The following is a 19,827-nucleotide window of genomic DNA, read 5'->3' on the forward strand; positions in this document are numbered from 1 at the left end:
ACACACACACACACACACACACACACACACACACACACACACACACACACACACACACACACTGTGCCTCCCTCATTACACTCTATCTCTCTCTCTCTCTCCCCCTCATTGCTCTGTCACTCTCTCCTCCTCCCTCACTGCACGTGTGGACACATGCATACATACACAACCTCCCGCTGCTGGCCTCAGGATACCAGCACAGGCCCTGTGCTCCCAAGGTCTGGAAATGCAGCCCAGGGCCACATGGTGCTGGAGCAGGTGTGCAGGGAAGCAGCAAAAGTGGTCGCAGGCAAAGGCTTCCAGGTGCGGGGGCAGGGGTAGGAGGGGTGAGGCAGGGCTGGGCCAGCCTTGCTTCTGAGTCCTACTGGCTTCTCCTGAGTCCTACTGCTCCTGGTTCCTGTCATCCTTGACAGGCAACCAGGAGCAGATAAATATTAATTTTCTAAACTTTTTAGGTGCCTTGCAGGCCAGATAGAATGCCCTGGTGGGCCAGATCTGGCCCATGGACCATATTTTGCCCGCCCTTGCATTAGACTGTTCCCTCACCCATAAGCATCACATTCAGAAAGTCAGTAGTAGTAAGGTCTCTGTACAGTTAGTTTTGCCTTAAGATGTTTAGCCAGCACGACATGGAGTGAGTGCCAACTCCGAAGTGCTCAGAACCACCACATTTGCAATTGTATATGCCCCAGAAGAATATTGTGCTCCTGTTGGTCCAGAAGTTGTCAGATAAAAAAGCTCAACACTGTACTTAACAGTGTGCTGAGACTCATAACTGGCTGCACAACTTCAACACAGATGTTCTCCCCGTACTCTCGGGCATTCGACTAAGTGATATAAAAAGACAGACCCTATCATGATTACTGGCAATAAAGGCAAGAAATAACAAAAATCACCTGCTCCATCAACTGTCAACTGAAGACCCAAACAGATGGAGGCTTAAGAGACTCAAAAGTTGTAAACACTTTGTACATGAAGCCCACAAGCTCCTGGAAGAGATTGGGGATACTGAACCAAACCTGTGGGCAGCAATGGAGTGGGCCAACTGCTGGGAAAAGTCAGATCTATCCCTACAGCATTTTATACCAGCATCAAAAAAGTCCCCCATTGGGTATGATCTTGACAGAGAAGCGTGGGCCAAACTGAATAGACCAAGTTCTGGATCCAGAGGCTTCAAAACAATACCTCCCAAGATGAACATCTTGGACAGCCCCCTTTGTAAATGTGATGTCCAACAAACAGTACACTTAATCAAAAGCTGCAATCTTTAAAAATGCCCAGATGAGGCAGATAGATTCCACACATTGAGCTATAATACCCTATGCTGGCTCATAAATTTAGAAGTTGATAACTGGTGCTACATGAAAGAGAGAATAGAATACCCCCTGATGAAGGCCCCATCCCAGACCACGATAAAAGCCCCTGTCCACGTGGTATTTTGATAAGAGTTGATGATTTGGGTTCAGGCCTGATTTTGGCCTTTAATATGAAATGGCCCAGCCAGTGCAAACTACAGTAAATTACAGTACACTAATATACACAATATATATGTAATATAGCTTCATATTTATTAGTTCTACTACCTGTTAAGAGAGAAGGATTTCCTATAAAAATGAATTCACACTTCAGTGCTAGTGTAATACTTGCTCTTCTAAGGATGAGAAAAGTAAAGAGGGGTCAAAATGTAGTGTGACAGAGAAGCTTGCCAACTCCTAGCTAGAAAACAAAAGCTTTAAAATGACGTACTAAATAGACTTGTGTTTAGTCAAATGTTACGGCCAAACCTCGGGTTAAGAATGGTTTACATATCAAAGGAACAAAAGAGGTGAAACTGGTAAGTATCACTGGGCAATTGTGCTACTAGAGAAGAATTTCCAAACCGGCAGAAGGAAAATGTTTATTCACATTTTATAGAATAAACAGAAAGACAGATATATTCACAAGGCTTTTTCTAAATCAGTAAGGGGTTGGTTTGAGCAAGGACTGCAGAAACATTTCCTAAGCATGTCCTTCTTGACTATAAAGTTGGATAAAATTATATATGTGTATAAGTCATATATAGTGATGGAGTGACAGAGGAGGTTCCTATTGCCAGTGTGCACATACTTTAATTCTCTAAGGTTACTTCTACATGCTCATCTTGCTCATCTCCTTTTTATTCTTTTTTTTTTCTTTTTTTTCTTTTCTTTTTTTTTGGTCTGCAACTTCATTTCCCTCCAGCAGCTGTGAATTCTCTGGTGGTTGCTGCAGATGGATTTGATAAATGCTGCTAATATCACCTTCTGATCTAACAATGCTCTGACTTTGGTCTGTAGGTCTTGATGAGTAATTGCCGTTGTTCTACTCCAATGACTGAATTAAGTTGCCCTGTTATAAAGGGTTCATACTTCTGTGATTTTAGCTAAGGCAGCTCATAGCAGTGTCCCTGTGGACATTGACCTTTTTCAGGGTACCTTTTTACTTTAAACCTAAGCAAGCAAAAATTGATGTGATTTTTTTTTTAACTATGTCGTGTATGTGCAAAATCTGATTATTTGAAATGGTTGTGCTGTATTGTTTCTGCATTTAAAATTGTATGCAAATGTTCTCATAGACCGTACTGTTGGCCCTGGTGCACAATCTGAAACAGCTGGACGGGGCTGTTTTAATACCAGTATTCTAGCCTAGGGACTATATCTTAGCTAGTTGCTACCTCTCCACTTCATGAGCTTCTTTCTGTAGGAGAGTATAGCTGTGGTTCTGCATAGTGTTTAATCCACTAGCCTCAAATCTCTGCCTCTCAGTAACAAATAGATTAATCCAGGCCATAGAGCTTTGCAGAGGATTTATTACCTCTGTGCACATCCCCTGTCCTACACCCCCTTGAAAGAATGATCGTTGCTGATTCCACCTGAAAAAGGAGGGGAACAGGAAAAAAGCCTGTCACTCCCCAGCACTGTGAACATGTATGCCAAGATCCACCACAGTCAATTTTATCAGCCACCTTATGAGCCCATGGAGACAGTAGTTTGTAATGAAAACACCATTAAGGGCAATGGCACAACTATAATATAATGTGGGAGTGTTCTTCTATACAGGCAACCACGGCTTAAGACTGTTTTGCTTAGCGCTATTGTGCTATAATTGCTTATGCTCATTTTAAATTGATACCTGATTTCACTTAGCACTCAGCAAGTTTCATTATAACACAGTTGCCATCTTGGGTCATTAAAAATAATTGCGGTTGCCATCTTGGGTCGTCAAATACTTTCGGTTTTGCTTAACACTCATTTTGCTTAATGCTTGTTTTTTCAGGAACCAATTAAGAGCGCTAAGTGAGGTTTGCCTATACAAAGAACTCCTTTTTTTAAACTAATGCATGTGTTGTGTAGCTAGCCCAGAAAGTTTCGTATGTTGAACATTTACAAACACTGTTGAAGTATAGGTTATAGATATTCCACTGCACTTTAGAAATGCACTTATTAATAGTCACCTTGCTGAATATTTTTGTTGCACCTATTAAGCACAATTAAGTACATAAGTATGATCCCATTGCAACTGTTCAGATCCCTGAAAAACTAGTAATGCAGAAAAATGAGTGGGTCTTCTTGCTTTTTTTTTGTCACATAGTCTTAGGGCTAAGATGACAGCCTATTTCAAAAATAGATTCATTAATGGAGTTTATGGCGCTGTATAGCAGAACAGAATAGGAACACTTAAGTGCTTGAGTCTACTTAAGCAGCTAAAAGGTTGAGTTGTATCTGACCCTAATTGTTGCAGGGAAGAGTAAGGAACATCTTTCAGCTATTTTCTTCAGTATTAAATGTAGTATTCTATCATGGTGGTAGTAGTAGTAAATATTTATATTTTAGTAACTCCCAGTGGGCCTAATTAAGATTGGAGTCCCATTGTCCTGTGCATGGTAGAGAGAGTTCCTATCCTGAAGTGTTTATAGTCTAAAGACACAAATAGATGGAGGTGAAAAGATACAATATATAATATAATTATATATATACAACTATACACACACACACACAATATATATTTGCTTTTATATATATATATATATATATATATAAGCAAATGATCCTGACAAAGAATTGGCATCATTTTCTCAGTCAAGGGCTCTTCACTGTCCCACTGCTCCTCTCAAGGAACAGACCCAAATCTGTCCCTGGCACTCCTCACTCTCAGCAAGCCTTAGTCCCACTGCCCTTTCACAAGACTCCATGGCTGCTGCTGCTTCCCATGTCCTTGTCATAAACTGGATGTATTCCAAAAATCATGCAAAGTAATGGGTCTTTCCATTGCTGCAGCAAGATCTTCCTTTCTACAGGTCTCACCAAGGAGTCAGCAAACAAGCAGATGCTCCATAGTGTGCAATTCATTGCACCCGCATATGTTTTTATTATTAGAATAGCCCCATTTGTTCGTGGTTGGTTTTGATCTTCCACTTTGCATGCACAGGCAATTCAGGCATTGCTTTGTTGGTCAGTCTAGATCAGCCTCTCTAGGAAGGTTCTCCTGGGGTTCCAGGTCCATTTGTATATAGTCTTTCCTTCTGCAACCTCAGTCATGCCCAGTCACTTTTATGTCCAACAGCACAATACTGGTCACAAAACTCTTTTGCCCTTTAAGCCATTGAATTAGTTCTGGGTGACCACAAAGTGGATGCCTGGGGTCTTCCATATGCCTTGATCTTTCATTTTGGCTTGCTACCCCAAACCTATACTAGGAGAACGTTTGCCAGCTCTAAATTGTTTCCCCTTAGGTCATGAAAGATTATTAGCCCTCCTCCCCCGCCATAGAAGGGACTTGCCTGGGATATCATTTGCCCTGAGATCACACTTTACTACAGGCAGCCAGTAATTTAACAAAACAACAAAAGGATTTATTGCGTATCCACGACAAGTTGACCATATGGTTTGAAAACAAAAAAAAAGGAAAGGAAACTTCCTCAGTTCCTGTCTGGCTACAGTCTACACCTTCAGGAAGTCCTGCTAGTATTTCCAGGGATCAGTCTTCTTGCTGACTCTGCAAGCCCTAACTGCTGGGGACCTTGATTTACCCCAAAGGCTTGAGATAATCTAAAGACATCTGCTAACCTGCAGTCAGTCAGGTATCGTGTGTGTAATTGCCAAGCCATGTGGACTCATCCTCATTGGCCATGTGCAGTTCCTGTAGTCTGCCACTGAACTTTATTAGCAGTCATTAACAATATATGACATGGCATACTAGCCCACAGAAAGCTCCTAAATACCTCCAAGCCAGTCCCCTGCCCCCATCCCGAACCCTAGCATTATTCAGCCTGCTGAGAAATTTGAATTCTCCAGAAAATTCTTGCCTCCTGAGGCACTCTGAGATACTTTCGTTATTGTCAGGCTGACTTCTCTCATTACAGGCAAACAATAGTGGGTGTCCACTGGGGGCCCATCCCAACAACAGCCCTTTCTGCCTGTGTTTGGAAATTCTTACTCTAGTAACACAATTGCCCAGTGATACTTACCAGTTTCACCTCTCTTCTGTTCCTTTAATATGTAAGCAGTTCTTAACCAGAGGTTTGGCCAGAACATTTGACTAAGCTGTGTCCCAAAATTGTAAAGATACATTCAGACATCATAACACAATTCATACAGTGATAAGATGATATGAATAAATAAAACTTAACAATGCTTTTTGAACAAGACCAACACGAGGCTATTCAAATCAACCTTGGGACAGATGTCTCTATGGGAGACCCACTAAACCCCCAAATCATTCCTAGTTCTGGTATAGGGTTGTGAAAATAAACTAAAATAACTTTGAGCTTGAAAAACACTCTTTAGGAATGAGTAATTAATACTAAAAGTCCAAATCTGACAGTCCGTAAATTTTCATTCAGTTCCTACTAGGGCTGACCAATGACTAAAAAAATTAATTGCAATTAATCACAATTTTAATTGCACAGTTAAACAATAGTCAGCTTCAATCCACCCAACAACCTGGAGCCCATGCACCCTGCAGCTCCTCCCCACCACCACCAACAGTGCACAGCCCCAGCCTCACCACTGGCCCACCCCACACCCGCTCCAGACTCGTCCCAGTTGGAGTGGACCAGCCAGAACCCATGCAAACAGCCCTGACTCTGGCCCTCCCTGAACCTGATCCAGACTCGCCTGCCCACATTGAGTAGTGACAACAGCCAGGCAGAAGCTGCTGCTCAGCACAGAGGAAAAGCTTCCCCTCACTGCTGCTGGGCCCTTCTTGATGCAGCCGCCTGGAGCCTGTGCTCAGGCTGCCCTGTGGCTCTTCTGCACTGCCACTACTGCCCCACTGGGCAGCCCGGAGACAGCAGTGATGGCAGCAGAGAGGAGCCACAGGGCAGCCTGGGCATGGGCTCTGGGTGGCTCCAGCAAGAAGGCCCTGGCAGCGGTGAGGGGGAAGGGCCACTTTTCTCTATGCCAAGTAACAGCTTCTACCTGGCCACTGCTGCTGCTGCCACTGCTCAGCCTGGGCAGGTGTGTCTGTAGTAGGCATGGGGCAAGCCAGGGTCAGGGCTGTGCACATGGGTCCACTAGTCAAAATGATGTGCGCAATTAACACGATTTTAAAAATTAATGTGTTAATTTGTTTTTGCATTAATCGCGTAAGTTAATTGTGATTAATTGACAGCCCCAGTTCCTATTCAGTAAACACTCACAGATACCAGTGGGAGTCTGTCTAAGTATTGTGTAAACACTGATCCAGGATTTTGGCCAAAAAAAGATCACTAAACAGAAATACAGGAATTCTAGATTGCAAATTCCTATAAGTGAATCCAACATTTCAAAAATGAAAAAAATGCTGTAAATGGTATGCTACATCTATCCCTCTTATACAGAGTATACTTACTCCTGCATGTTACATGCATATACATATTCATATGAATGGGCTATACTATTCACCGTTTAGAAGGCTGTTTTTATCAAATAGTCCTGTTGGACTGTGCATTGAACTTTATAGGCCAAATGTTTTGGTGGCATTACTCTATTGTAATTGACAGTTGAAACAGGAGGAAGTATAGCCATGCATCTTCAAATCACATGTAGATAAAGTGTATTGTTTGTATGTGGTTGGAATCATGGTCCCTATGAGACTGTCTGCCTATGACATGCAGCTTCTGTATCAACTTCGAACTACAATACTTTAAAGTCCCCAGTGTAATTGCTCTGATTACCCCAGCACTTTATATAACACCTAAAAGGCTAGGTTCTCCAGGATGATGTTACAATGAGTAAATTAAGTGGAACAATATATTGATTTTCAGGCTTTCAACCTAATTCCTTTGTCATATTCAGATTATTTAGAAAGAACAGATGCACTCAGCTATAGTTAAACAAAGGTTACTATTACAGCAATGAAGTTATTCACAGTGTTGTTTAATGCGCAATATGTAAACCACTGAGATGATTATACTAAAAGTCAGTGTGCATAGTAGTAGGTTGGGTTCATCCTTTTAAAATACATACAAAAAAAGGGTCCCTGTCCAAGCCCAGCCCTTTTTCAAGCAGAGTTGATTTGAAATTGCTACACTGCCTTGCAGTGTTTCAATTTGTCTGTACAGCTTTAAAGTTTTTCATCAATTGGAGGTTTTCTCCTTGGAGCAAAGGTCTGAGTCAGGAACCAGTAATTCAAGGAAAATGCCAGTGTCATGCCAGTAGTTAGTGAGGGATCATTTAACTGTCTGTTTGCATTCAGGACGTTGGGATGAAAAACAGACAGATGAAACCTAAACTAGTGTAACTTGTACCAATAAAGTTTTATCCTAGATTCTTTAAGGAGTAATTCTGTACTGTATCAGATGGTGTTATCCCAGTTCAGTGGTTTGTATTATCTGTCCATGACTTCATACCAATGTGGACATTTTGCCTTTCCACTCTATTGTAGGCCTTGGCAGATAAGAGAAGCCCAAAAAAAGAACCCCCACTGGAAAGTCATGGACAGGATGAAGAAATTTGTTCTCACCTACAGACAGGAATGGATAAATCAGGTCTTCATAGCTCCTGCTTGAGCATACGTCTGTTGCTATTTCAGACAGAATAGAAAAAAATACAGGCTTCTCCAGCCATTTAATTAATGTCTAGAGAAAAAGATGATATAATTAAGTTAGTAACTATCCATACAATACCAGCATAGAAAAGAGTAACTTTCTCCAGAAGTAATATATTGAAGTTAAAAATGTTAAAACTGATTTTTCTTTCAAGGCTAGATCTTCCCCAGATGCTATTAGCAACTCCAAATTATATTTGTAGCAACCAAGTTTTGCCCATTGCATCCAAGCAGGCTGTCATTAGTTATGCTTTCATTCTAACTATAAAGGTATAAAATATCAGTGCTTGCGAAAAGTAGGGAGATTTGTAGAGCTTCCAGTACACAATAGAATCTATTCTACACAAATGTTCCTATTATCTGTTATCTGTGGTGCAACAGTGTCAGTAGCCCATGTGCATTAGATAGCATACAACTGAACAAGTAATAATCTATAAAACATCAGAAATGTCTGCAGATGTCACTGAAAAGTCTCTAACCTATGTCTAACAGCTCATTTTGCTAGAACCTGGCCTGTGGATCTCTGGATCTAGTCATTGCCCGAATATAATGAGAAAACCTATCTGAATATACAAAGTTTAGAATGTTTGAATTAATGTGAAAGGACAATGCATCTATTTGACTTTCTCAGTCTTCGGAATTCTCACTGAGCATTTTTTACCATTGTGTTCTATGAAGAATTGTTCTTTTATTCAGCCTTTGCATTTTTCAAACAATTAAAGTAAGTCCCTTCCCCCATCTTTCATTTGTCTCGTACAATTATTTTTTTGTTGTTTGAACAGAGCTAGAAAATTAAATTCAGGTAGAAAGTAGATTTAGAAGAAACTGTCAAGTTTTCATTTGAGGAATTTCATTAGAGTGTTTTTCCACAGGGTTCACGTCACGCAATTAATATCTATTAAATATTTAATGTTTGGGGTCAAGAAAAGGGTGTTAGCAGCAATTTCCATAACCTGTGTGTCTAAATATATAACATATACACACTTGGCTGTATGTACTTTAATATAGGACTTGACCCTGCAATCTTGTATGATGAGTAATTATTACTGATATGTAGCCCCGTGAAGTCATTGAGATAACTCATGTGAGAAAAATTATCCAGGAGGCCTAATGCATTACAGGATCAGGCTCTTATTTATGGACATAATGTAAATTTATACAAGAATATATGTAAACACTCTGCCAGAAATCTTCGAGAAAAATGAATACATTTATGACTAGAGATTTGCTAAATATTAAACCTTGTACAAAACCTCTGCAAATGCATATTTTGTATAATCTTTCTCATATGGTAGGGTGAGTAGCAAACTGTAAAGAATTAGTAATGCTTTTTTCTGTGCATGTGCACACAAACATATGTAGATAGACTGTAGGCGGCACTACACTTAGAGATTAAAGGAAAAATGGGTGGGCCATAGGGAGGTAGCTAATCAGTAGTGCAGGTGGTTCAGGTAGCTGCTTTTCACACAGATAATTAATGTGTACAAGTAGCTGCTAATTGTACATTTCAGGAATGATTTATGAGGTGGCAGAGGGGAGAGAGGGACACAATCTAATTTCTTTCGGAACCTCAGCCATTCATACAATGGTATCAGCACAGCTGTGAGATGGGACATGATTAATGAACAGTGGGTAAACACACAGCCCTCATACAGGGTCCTGTTTTGATGACATGCTTGTCAAAATAGAAAGTGGCACTTACTCAGAGCAATGGTCAGTTAACAGTGCAGATTATGAGCTTTTTACCCACTAATTCACTTGTACGTCAGACATAACACCAACTCTGGTTCTGAAATAAGGTTGTTTATGGCCATCAGAATGGTTATTGGTTTAACATAGACTGTTATCATTGACTTTTATGAACAGGTTTGTGTTGATGAACAAAAGATTACAGATATTTATTTTCTTTGCAGTTGTATAAAAGAAAAACACACTTGGCAAGGACTGATATATTTACATAGCACATTAAAAGTAGACTTACAAATGTGCCTGTTAAATATCTGTCATCATTACTAGATCTTAGCTGCCCTTTTAGAACACAATTCTAGATATTCTCAGACATGCATCACCCAAAAGTAGGTTTCAAAAATACTCTTTGCCTTGGTTTGAGAGAGATGATTTTGCACATCCTTGTGTTTATTCTGCCTTCTTACCTGGCCAGAGATATCTAATATTGCATTTTTACTGACAGTTTGTAAATTTAATTAGGCTACCATTTAGCTGCCAAGGTATTTATCTCAGAGAAGACTGCTGATTAAATTAGAAATATGTGAACATCCTGAGATAGTAAATATACAGTGCAGATCCTTTATATCTCAGTTTAAAAAGTAAATGTTCCATTTCACACAGAGATACCAAAGAATGCTTTTAACAACATTTTAAAGTATTTTACATGAACTTTGTATTGAATTTTTGTCTATTTAATGCATGCTTTAATTAAGCTATACAATCAAAGCCTGTGATTGCTTAAAAAAGAATCAGTGTTACAAATTGATATGAAAAAATCTTTAAATTATAATACATCAATAAAAAAGACAAGTAAAATTCAATTTTATTTTTTTCAGCTTTTAGAATTTGACAGAGAGCTGTCAGTTTTTAAAGACAGATTGTATGAACTGGACATCTCATTTCCTCCCAGGTAAGATATGTACACAGTGAATTTATTTAATTAGATACCTAAATTGTAGTTTTAGTTAATGCTATAGAGTGTGTGAGAGAGAGAAAATATAATCATGATTTGTTCCCTTCATAAATTGTTACAGTTCTTCCTATATTCCTTCAAGTACTAGTATATACAGTGACATCTTGCAGACACCAATGCTAATAGTGTTCTCCTGTATGTAAAAATCCTAACTACTAGATTCAGTTGGTCCTAGATGTGTTTCTGAAATAAAACTGATGACAGTAGCACACTGGAGTCTCTTGTTACTGTATAACTGTTCATAGATCTTCAGTTTATAGCTGACTTGGTACGCAAAACTTGTGACTGGATTGGGAATTAGTGTAACAGCAGCAACAGCAGAATACAAGCTTTGTCTCAAATCTTTGAAGGATATCCCTAACAGGTGAAACTTGCACAACATAGAATATGACTTGAACAAAAGGTGGAACTGGATAATCAAATTTATTTGACCACATTAAGTTAAAAGATAAATATCCTAAAAAATAGATCATATTTTCAGTTTTAATAAATATGTTATTGTAAGAATAGCAATATAATTTGCTTTTCAAATATGGAATTTTTAACCTGATTTGGTCCCCATAGCTGAATTTTAACAAGATTAGACATGTAACAAAAACAAGATGGTTATCAGATGATGATTCTATCCCCTTTTTTAAATCTGTCACCCTATTCAAAGTAGCTCTCAGGTTTCTTGGGGGGCAGGGGTTAGAAAAAAGGAATATAGATTTCAGGAGAAAAAAACTTGAATTGAGTTACAAGAAGCCATGGATAAGAACAGTGAGTCCTGTTAAATTGAAGATAGCATTGCAGTTTTGTATAGTTTAGTATAGTGTTGAATGTATGTATTGTGCAACACTTATGTATTGTTGTGTTGCTATTTTTTCCTCTGGGGGTAGACACAAAAATATTACCCGTGTGTTTTAGTACTGAGGAAAAAAAATTCGGAAAGCTTGCCTTTTCACTGCCATAATCTTGTTACATCTCAACAGCCAGATGCGATACTGATTATATTGATCCCTGGAGACAATGGAAGTATGCATGAAGAGGTTACCACTGCTCTAAATAGTTCTTATTGATTGAGTATGATAACAGAAGACCAGCAGTGTGTAAATCTCCAAGTGTATTTCATTAGCTCTGTAACGGTCAAGGCGGGAGAGGGAAAATGAATGTGTTACTAAGAACTAGACCACCACTGAATTTCACCAATCTTAGCACTTACTTAAAAGAAATTTTCATTTGCTTAATTATTAATGGGAACTATCGGTGTAAGATCAGTTTATCTGATAACATCTAACATTTATTATATTATTTTGACTTAGAATTTAAAAATATACTAATACAAATATACATGTTAATACTTCAGCTGTTATCACCAATTGCATTGACATAACCATATTACTATGCTGCTATTAGGAACTTAGCCCCTGGCATCCAAAGCAGGTAATATGGCACCTTATTAAAGGTGGTGATAATAGTATCCCCTTTCATTAAAATTGACATCAGTTGCCATTAAAAAAGATACTGTTTCTCCTTGTTTATAACTTTGCCAAACCTTTACCATTTGGATTTGGATGTTTTGTGATGAGTGATTGAGTTAAGCAGAGGGTTTTTGGAAAATTTTAGCCAAAACATTCAGCGGTTTGAAAAAACAAGACTGGCAAGGAAATATAGACTGCTTGCAGAAGTTATAAAAAAAACAAACAACCCCCCCGCAAAATCCACATGTTACTAGAAGAAGCAGCTCATTACTTTTACCCAGCTCCACAGCATCTGTATAGATTGGGCACTTCGGCGGGGGGTTTTGGTGCTTTTATCTAATAGCTGATTCAATCAGCTGTTAGATAAAAGCACCAAAAAAGCCTCACTGAAGCGCCCAATCTGTCCAGAAGTTGGTCGAGCCAGGTCCAGCTAAGGAACTGCTTCTTCTGGGTATGTGCTGGGCTTAGTGCGGGAACACAGTGAGTTAAAGGTAAAGTACCCTTTATTTTATTTTTTTAACATCTGCAAGCAGCCATAATGTTCTCCACGTGTTCTGAAATTCATCAGATCTTTCCTCAAGTCTGGTTTAACATCCCCATGATTTGAAGCATGGAAAATTTGGCAGGAAGTGATGTTTGGGACAAAGATGTGCTTTTTTCCACCTATGTGGAAATCTGTCAAAAATTGGCCAAATTTGACCTTTGAAAAGTCTCAGTTCACACATGCTGAATGGAGAACTTGATTTTTAGCTGCTAAATTCTTAGAATATTTAATTTGCAATGAGCTTGATCCATGATTTTTCCAGTAACCGTAACTGTAGTTCTGGGCTGCTCTAGGCTGTATTAGGACAGTGCAGGCACCTGAAATGAGAGCAAGGAGACCATCTCTCCTTTATGTTCAGTGACCCTAGGTAGCACTTCATTCTAGTATTTCCTAATTTCTGAATGCTTGTCTTTTTAAGCTCTGGTGTCCTTTTAACAGTTATGTGTGTGAAAAGTGTAGTAACTCCTGTCAAATGAGGTAACCAGCAAAATTGTGCTTGAAATAGCTTTGTCTTGACTAAGAGTGTGAAAACAAACTGTTAAACTGTTAGACATTTCTGCTACCACTTAGTCAGTTCAACAGTTAAAGTTGTAGGAACCGTAGCTGAAGACAGAGATGTGTTTTGAGTGGGTAGAACTAACTGGAGTAATAGTGGGGAAATCATTCCTTACATCAGGTTTATATACCAATGTAAATTACACCAGGATCACAAACAGACGGATGGGCAGTTCTCCCAGGGTGGTAGGCACTGGTATTGTACCTTGCAATTACTTGGCAAGGGTTTGCATTTGCAATGGTTATCCTGGAATAAGAGTGGACAGGCATACCCTAAACTAATGTCATGTGCTAGAGGCGTGCGAAATGAGCCATATTTTATTCAGATTTCGCCCAAATCAGGAACAGTGATTCTATTCCTTGATTCGGATCACTGTCCCTGATTCGACAGTTAAATTCGAATCTGAAGATTCAGTGCGGATTCAGAGAATCAGCAATTTAGCCATAGACGCAGCTTTAAGTGTTCTTTCTACATACCTCAAAGTACCAGATGAGGCTTGTGAACACTGTGATGGTGGGGCAGATGAAGCGTCCCACAGGAGCATGGGAGGGGCTCCCCACATGCTCAGCAGTGAACCCAAAAGTGGACCAGAAGAACTTCCAATCCACTTCCGGGTCTGCTGGGGAGTGTGTTTGCCCCACCCCCCTTATCCCTCTGGCTCAGCAATCTGCTGCAGGGGGTCCCCAGGTGCTCTCCAGACCCAGGAGGCACCAGTTGCCCAGCTGGGGGGCACAAGAGGCCCCCCCGCGCACTCCCCAGCAGACCCAGAGGTGGACCAGAAGTGCTTCTGGTCCACTTCCAGGTCTGCTGCCAAGCACACTGGAGAGCCCTTGCGCTCCTGTGGGACACTCCGTGCACCCCAGCATTCACGAGCCGCCTGGTACCTTGAGGTATGTAGCAAAAACATTTAAAGCTGTGTCTATGTCCTAGTCTCCAAATGTTTCTGAATCCCTCCGAATTGATCTGGAAGGTTCCGAGTCGATTTGGAGGGATTAAAGGGTCTCCTGATTCGATCTGCATTCAGAGATTCGTCCACCGAATCAGGCCAAATCGAATCAGGGACCTAAGCTTCACACAGCCCTAACGTGTACCAATAGAATTTTCCCTATGATTCTTTGAGGAATGATTCTCCACCCAATTTGTCAAAGTTTAGGAGTTTGAATACTCTTATTTCCCAGGCATATCTGTTGAGATGCTTAGTATCTAAATACTGAGGCACAAAACAGTAAAAATATACAAATAATGTATTACTTTGATGCCAATTATAGAAACACAACATTAGTAGGAACAAAAAAAGTTAATAAAAAGATTAGACTGGAGATGACCCAAAGACCCAACATATAAATCTGTATTACGAATTTAAAATCCAAATGTCTTTCCCTTTCCTTGCAACAGCTAAGACATCCATAGAATCTAGGGTTTAATTTTGGTTTTTAGGCTCACTCCAGAGGTCATATGCAGATAGTATAAAATTCCTTTGGATTTGCAAAAGCAAAATAAAGGTGGTCAAGATCCAAGTTCTGTTTTATCTGAGCTGTCAGATTTGGTGAATTCAGATGAAATGTTTCAGCTCTAGCCCCTCTACCAGGAAGACTTCCCTTTGCGAGAAACAAATTAAAAACTGATACCTCATATTACATTAAGTATTTTAGGAATATTGGAATATCACACATGCCCTGCCCAAAGCAAAACTGATGTTTAAAGTGTTCCCCTCCCCCTTCTCCCAATTTGTTCTTTTTATTTTTTTTTAAAATTCAGGAGCATATGACAAAAGAGTCCCACCTAAGTGCTGAATAACAAAGATTCGATCCTATAATATTTTTGTAGTTATTAAAGAATAGAAGTCTTACCTTAGGGATATCCAAGTAAGGAGAACTGGGTTGGATCCCATATTCTTAGAGCTACTACAGGTAAAACCCACCTAGTTTCACTTATGCAATTAAACACATTGATTTCAATTGGGCTATTATTATTGTTGTTACTGTTGGGTTTTTTTGGTATTTCAGTAGTTTTCAAAATATGCCAGAAAGAAGAAACAGAAGTGTTGATAAGCAAAAAGCAAAATTTGATGAATCGTAATTTGTTTTTGCTGAGAACCTATTCAATCAACCAAGAATTGAATGCTTTATTTTAATTAGCAGTTTCCCCTCTATTTTTTCTCCGTGTTGTTTTTCCTCTTCTGAAATAATTCTTGTTCTATATTTCACATAACTTGGCCACTTCCTAAGATGGTAGATGTAATGATTAGGTGTACTGTGATAACTGAGTCACATTTACATGTAATATTTATTAGATTTTTATTAACCAAGAAACGGTGGAAACACTGCTGTAAGTTTTGAAACTGCTATTTTAAGCTTCTTAGTATGCTTAGCTGAAAAGTGTATGGCACATCACTTTGTTCTACAAATGTAACAAAGGCTTTCTTCACTGGGGAGTGAGAGAAGATCTAAAGACACTTTTTGTGTTAGGCTTATGTGCTTAATAAATGAACATTTGAATTGTAAAGGAAGTTGTAAAAGATTGTAAAGATAGCATTAAACAGAAATTTCTATTTTTTCTAGTTTACAAATCCACATTAATATTTATGATAATGAATACTTGAATACAAAACTTTGGTATGTGTGAAGTTAAGGTAGGACTTGTTAGATCAAAAATCCAGTGGTATAATTTCAGCATTCTCTTTGTATTTCATCCTTTTCAGGGTGACGTACTTTGTCTATATGGTATTTCTTTATACGGACTTTGATTGCGTGAAACAAGTGCATCAAGTCAGCACTTAAACGCAATACAAAAATATATTATATTTCATTTTTTCTATACAGAGTTTGTAAATAAAACTTTGCTATCATTTGTTTTTTAATTCTGCTTCACCAGGGATCACTGATTTATCCTATTGATGGCATCTTATACTTTCTTCCTTTTTAATTAAGGACAATAAGATGGAATAAACTTATTCTGTCTTGTGGCACATTATATTTTTACTTGTGCTCCATGGATTAGGTCTGCAAATTGTGGCTGTATGCTAGTTGCAATTCCCAGCACGTTACCTTCCAAGAAGTCAAGGATAGAATATCGTATGTAAAACATTGTTGAGTAAATTCCATATTACAATTGCTACCTGTCAAAAAATGCACACAATAATAGGAACCACATATAGTTCTTTCCTTTATTTGCTTAGCCATTTATTCATGCAGCTGATTTGCACATAGAAGTATGCAAAATGTCATGACAAACTTATTGGTAGACTTTTTTCTTAAAATATTAACATTAGGATTAAGAGTTAACATGGCATTATGATGAACAGGAGGTTATGTACATTTGACTTATAATAATGTATCTAGAGCAGGGTTCAGCAACCCGTGGCACACATGCACGCAAGGCCATTTTGCTCAGCACACCACAGCCAGCCCAGGCTCTAAGCAGCTGCTTCCAGCCACAGAGCCCAGGCTGTTCCCAGCAGGTGGCTGGGAGACTGCAAGCCCTGCTGTGAATAAGCCGGGCTCTATGGGCCAGCTGCAGCTGGGAGGCTGCAAACAGCTGCTCCAGCATGCAAGCACTCTGGCACCTTCCAAGGTACACATTGTGGTTTTTTCGGCACTCCAGCCAAAAAATGTTGCCTACCTCTGATCTGGAGCACAGGTGGCCAATAGGTAGGCTGTGTATGGAACATGACAGATCAAGGAGGGTGCAGTGGAAGGTAGAGCTGGGAGCAGAAATCAGAGCAGCAGCTTGGGCAGGCAGAAGGGACAGGAGAGGTGTTAGGGAGGGTGCAAGCCTTATTTTTGCCATACCTGCAATAAAGTTGGCCCCCCACTGGTTTTGAGCCATTCCAATTCACATTTTTTAAAATTAAATCTTGCATTCTGTGGAATTTGCCATAGAAGCTGTATAAATTGCAGAGGGTTGGGGGGAAACAAGACAGTGGAGTGAAATCTTAGCTTAGTTGATAATAATGTTGTCATTATCTTCAGGGGTGAAGGTTTTCACCCTGGGTGGTTCTCAGTCCTGTTCTAGAGACATCTAACCAAAATAATGTTACAGTTCATAACATAGGAGATGTAGAAACTGACAGGTGAAAACGTATCATTTTATTATTCTATGTGCTGCATAGGCTTCCCATCGAATACCAATTCCAGTACAAGGTCTGTAACAGGGGGCCTTCTCGGGACCAATTTAACTGTGGCCCGCCCACCTGTTTCTGGGCTAATCACCCACCTTCTCACCTGCCATGCCTTGTTGGAATTAATTAGTTAATGATGTAATTAAGAGGGAGGCTGCCCATTTCCTGCCCCGATGCCAGGGGGTGTTACCTGTGCCTCCATTCCTTCCCTACACCACACCCCAAGCCTCACAGATGGCTTCTAGATGTTATCATCATCACCAGCCCCCACTCTGGGGTTCCACACCCGCACTGGGCTTCTCATCACTGCCCCCTCTCTGGAACTTCTCCTTAACCTTGGGGCTCTCTATGCTGCTACTACTGGGGGGGTAAAGGTTGCAATTGTGCATGGCCATCAGATCGATGTTTCCCAGCCAATGCACCACTGTAACAGGGGGCCTTCTTGGGGCCGATTTAACTGTGGCCTGCCCAGCTGTTTCTGGGCTAACGGCCCGCCTTCTCACCCACCATGCCTTGTTGGAATTAATTAGTTAATGATGTAATTAAGTGGGAGGCTGCCCATTTCCTGCCCTGATGTCAGGGGGCGCTATCTGCAGCTCCATTGCTCCCCTACACTACAGCCCAGGCCTCGCAGATGGCATTTAGATGTTATCGTAATCACCGGCCCCCACTCTGGGCCCCAGAATCCTCCTAATTGAACCTCGCCTGGATTCCTTTCCTCAGGCAGTCTATTCCACCTTCATACCAGGCAGCATAGCTCCCTGAGCTCGTTCCCCTTAAGGTGTGGTCCCCCTGGGACCTTTGGCTCACTAGCCCTGGCCCACCTCCAGGCCAGTCTGAGCCCCAGGCACACAGCTCTTGGGTGTTCCTAGCAGTAGGCCCCTGGCCCTTTGAGCCTTCCAGTCCTGGCCCCAGCATTGACCAGTCAGGGGACGTTCAGACAGGCATGAGTCTATGGCCTCACTCTTTCTCCATGGGGTCCACCTTCCAGACCTTCCAACAAGGGGTAACCCACCCAGTAGTGGGGGCTACGGGTTAAGGCACCCCAACCCCCCTTTCACCAGGTTGGTAACTGGCCTGGCATTTCCTGGGGGCTCCTGCACCACTGGGAGCCCCACCAGGCCACCCACTCCCAGCAGGGTGCAGTTTTAGGTCATGCCCAGGACCAGGAGCCTCCTGACCATCCCCTACAGCTCCTCCCTTACCTCCAGATGATACCTGCAGCCAGGCAATGTTGTTGCCTAGCCTCCAGCAGCAGAACTGCCCTGTTTATATGGGCGGCCTTAGGTTCAAAATGGCTGCCCTCATCAGGCACCTGGCAACTGCCAGCTCCAGGCCCTTAAAGTGGCAGGCACAACCAATGCCCTGCCACAAGGTCCTGGCTCAAACTAAACTAAGACTTGACACCCCTCTTCTCTCTTACTCCTCCTGTGCAAATTTTAGCCACAACTTCTAAAATTCTTGAGTCCACAGTATTGGTAAAGCCGATAAAGTCTAGGTCCAAATGTATAGGCATCAAGTAAACCATGTTTTTGGTGTAGGAATCCCCATCTATTATAATATCCACTGTAGAACATTATTGTATCCTCATACTACCATTTTTGTTACAATATAAGGTTCAGTTTTCCCAGGTAATAAGACTTAATTTGACCAACAAGATCTTTCTTCCGTAACTCATAAGTTAATAAGTTATTTGTCAAGATAGAAGGCTAGAAAAAAATTGTCTACTGCTACACCTTACCTGATTCTTTTAATCTCTCTTATCTGTATAGATACTATGATAAGAGATGTAGGCATGGCAGAGAGAAAAATAATCTCTCTTCCAAGAAGCATGCCTTACTCTGTGGCCAGTACTTTTATTGTGTATCTTAAAGAATGGGGATTGAATTACTGACTTCCACGTGTAGTGCTTCCTATGCACAATGCCACTTCAACATCTTGTGCTACAGCGATCTCATATGCAAAGATGTTTCTCTAGTGGGGTTTCATTTAACAAATCTTTCTTATAATAAGGACAAGAAAAATATTTTTTCTTTAATAATAGCATCTGTTACAATTCTCAAAAGACCAATAACAAAAGACCAGCAACTCTTACTTTAAAAAAAAAGTTATGGTAAATAGTGTTAGCTTACAAGAATAGCATTTTAGGCTGAGTCCAGACAAGTGTGGATGTGCGGGTATGTGGCACCGCAGACCCATCTGCAGCACCACACATGCAGGCATTCACACGGCTACCTTGCAGTGTGGGAATGGGTTTTGACCCAGGGAGATCCCAGGGTCAAAAAAACCCACACCCAAAAAAAGTGGGGCAGCACACGTGGCAGCAGTGTGCATCACCCAAAACTGGAGCCTGGCCGGCTGCAGCCACCCTCCGGCTGCCAGCACCACATTCGGGCTGCC

General features: G+C 40.6%; 1 protein-coding gene across 1 annotated transcript in view; it reads left to right on the forward strand.

Moving 5' to 3' along the window:
- Positions 1-19,827, forward strand: part of INPP5A (inositol polyphosphate-5-phosphatase A) — a 524,426-nt gene that overhangs the window by 474,438 nt on the left and 30,161 nt on the right. Inside the window, exon 12 of the mRNA XM_019503024.1 lies at positions 10,611-10,684. Within this exon, the coding sequence (XP_019358569.1) occupies positions 10,611-10,684 (74 nt within the window). The remainder of the gene's footprint in view (positions 1-10,610; positions 10,685-19,827) is intronic.

Source organism: Gavialis gangeticus, unplaced genomic scaffold (assembly GCF_001723915.1).
Source record: "Gavialis gangeticus isolate Ggan-Ray unplaced genomic scaffold, GavGan_comp1, whole genome shotgun sequence".
Classification (NCBI taxonomy): Eukaryota; Metazoa; Chordata; order Crocodylia; family Gavialidae; genus Gavialis; species Gavialis gangeticus.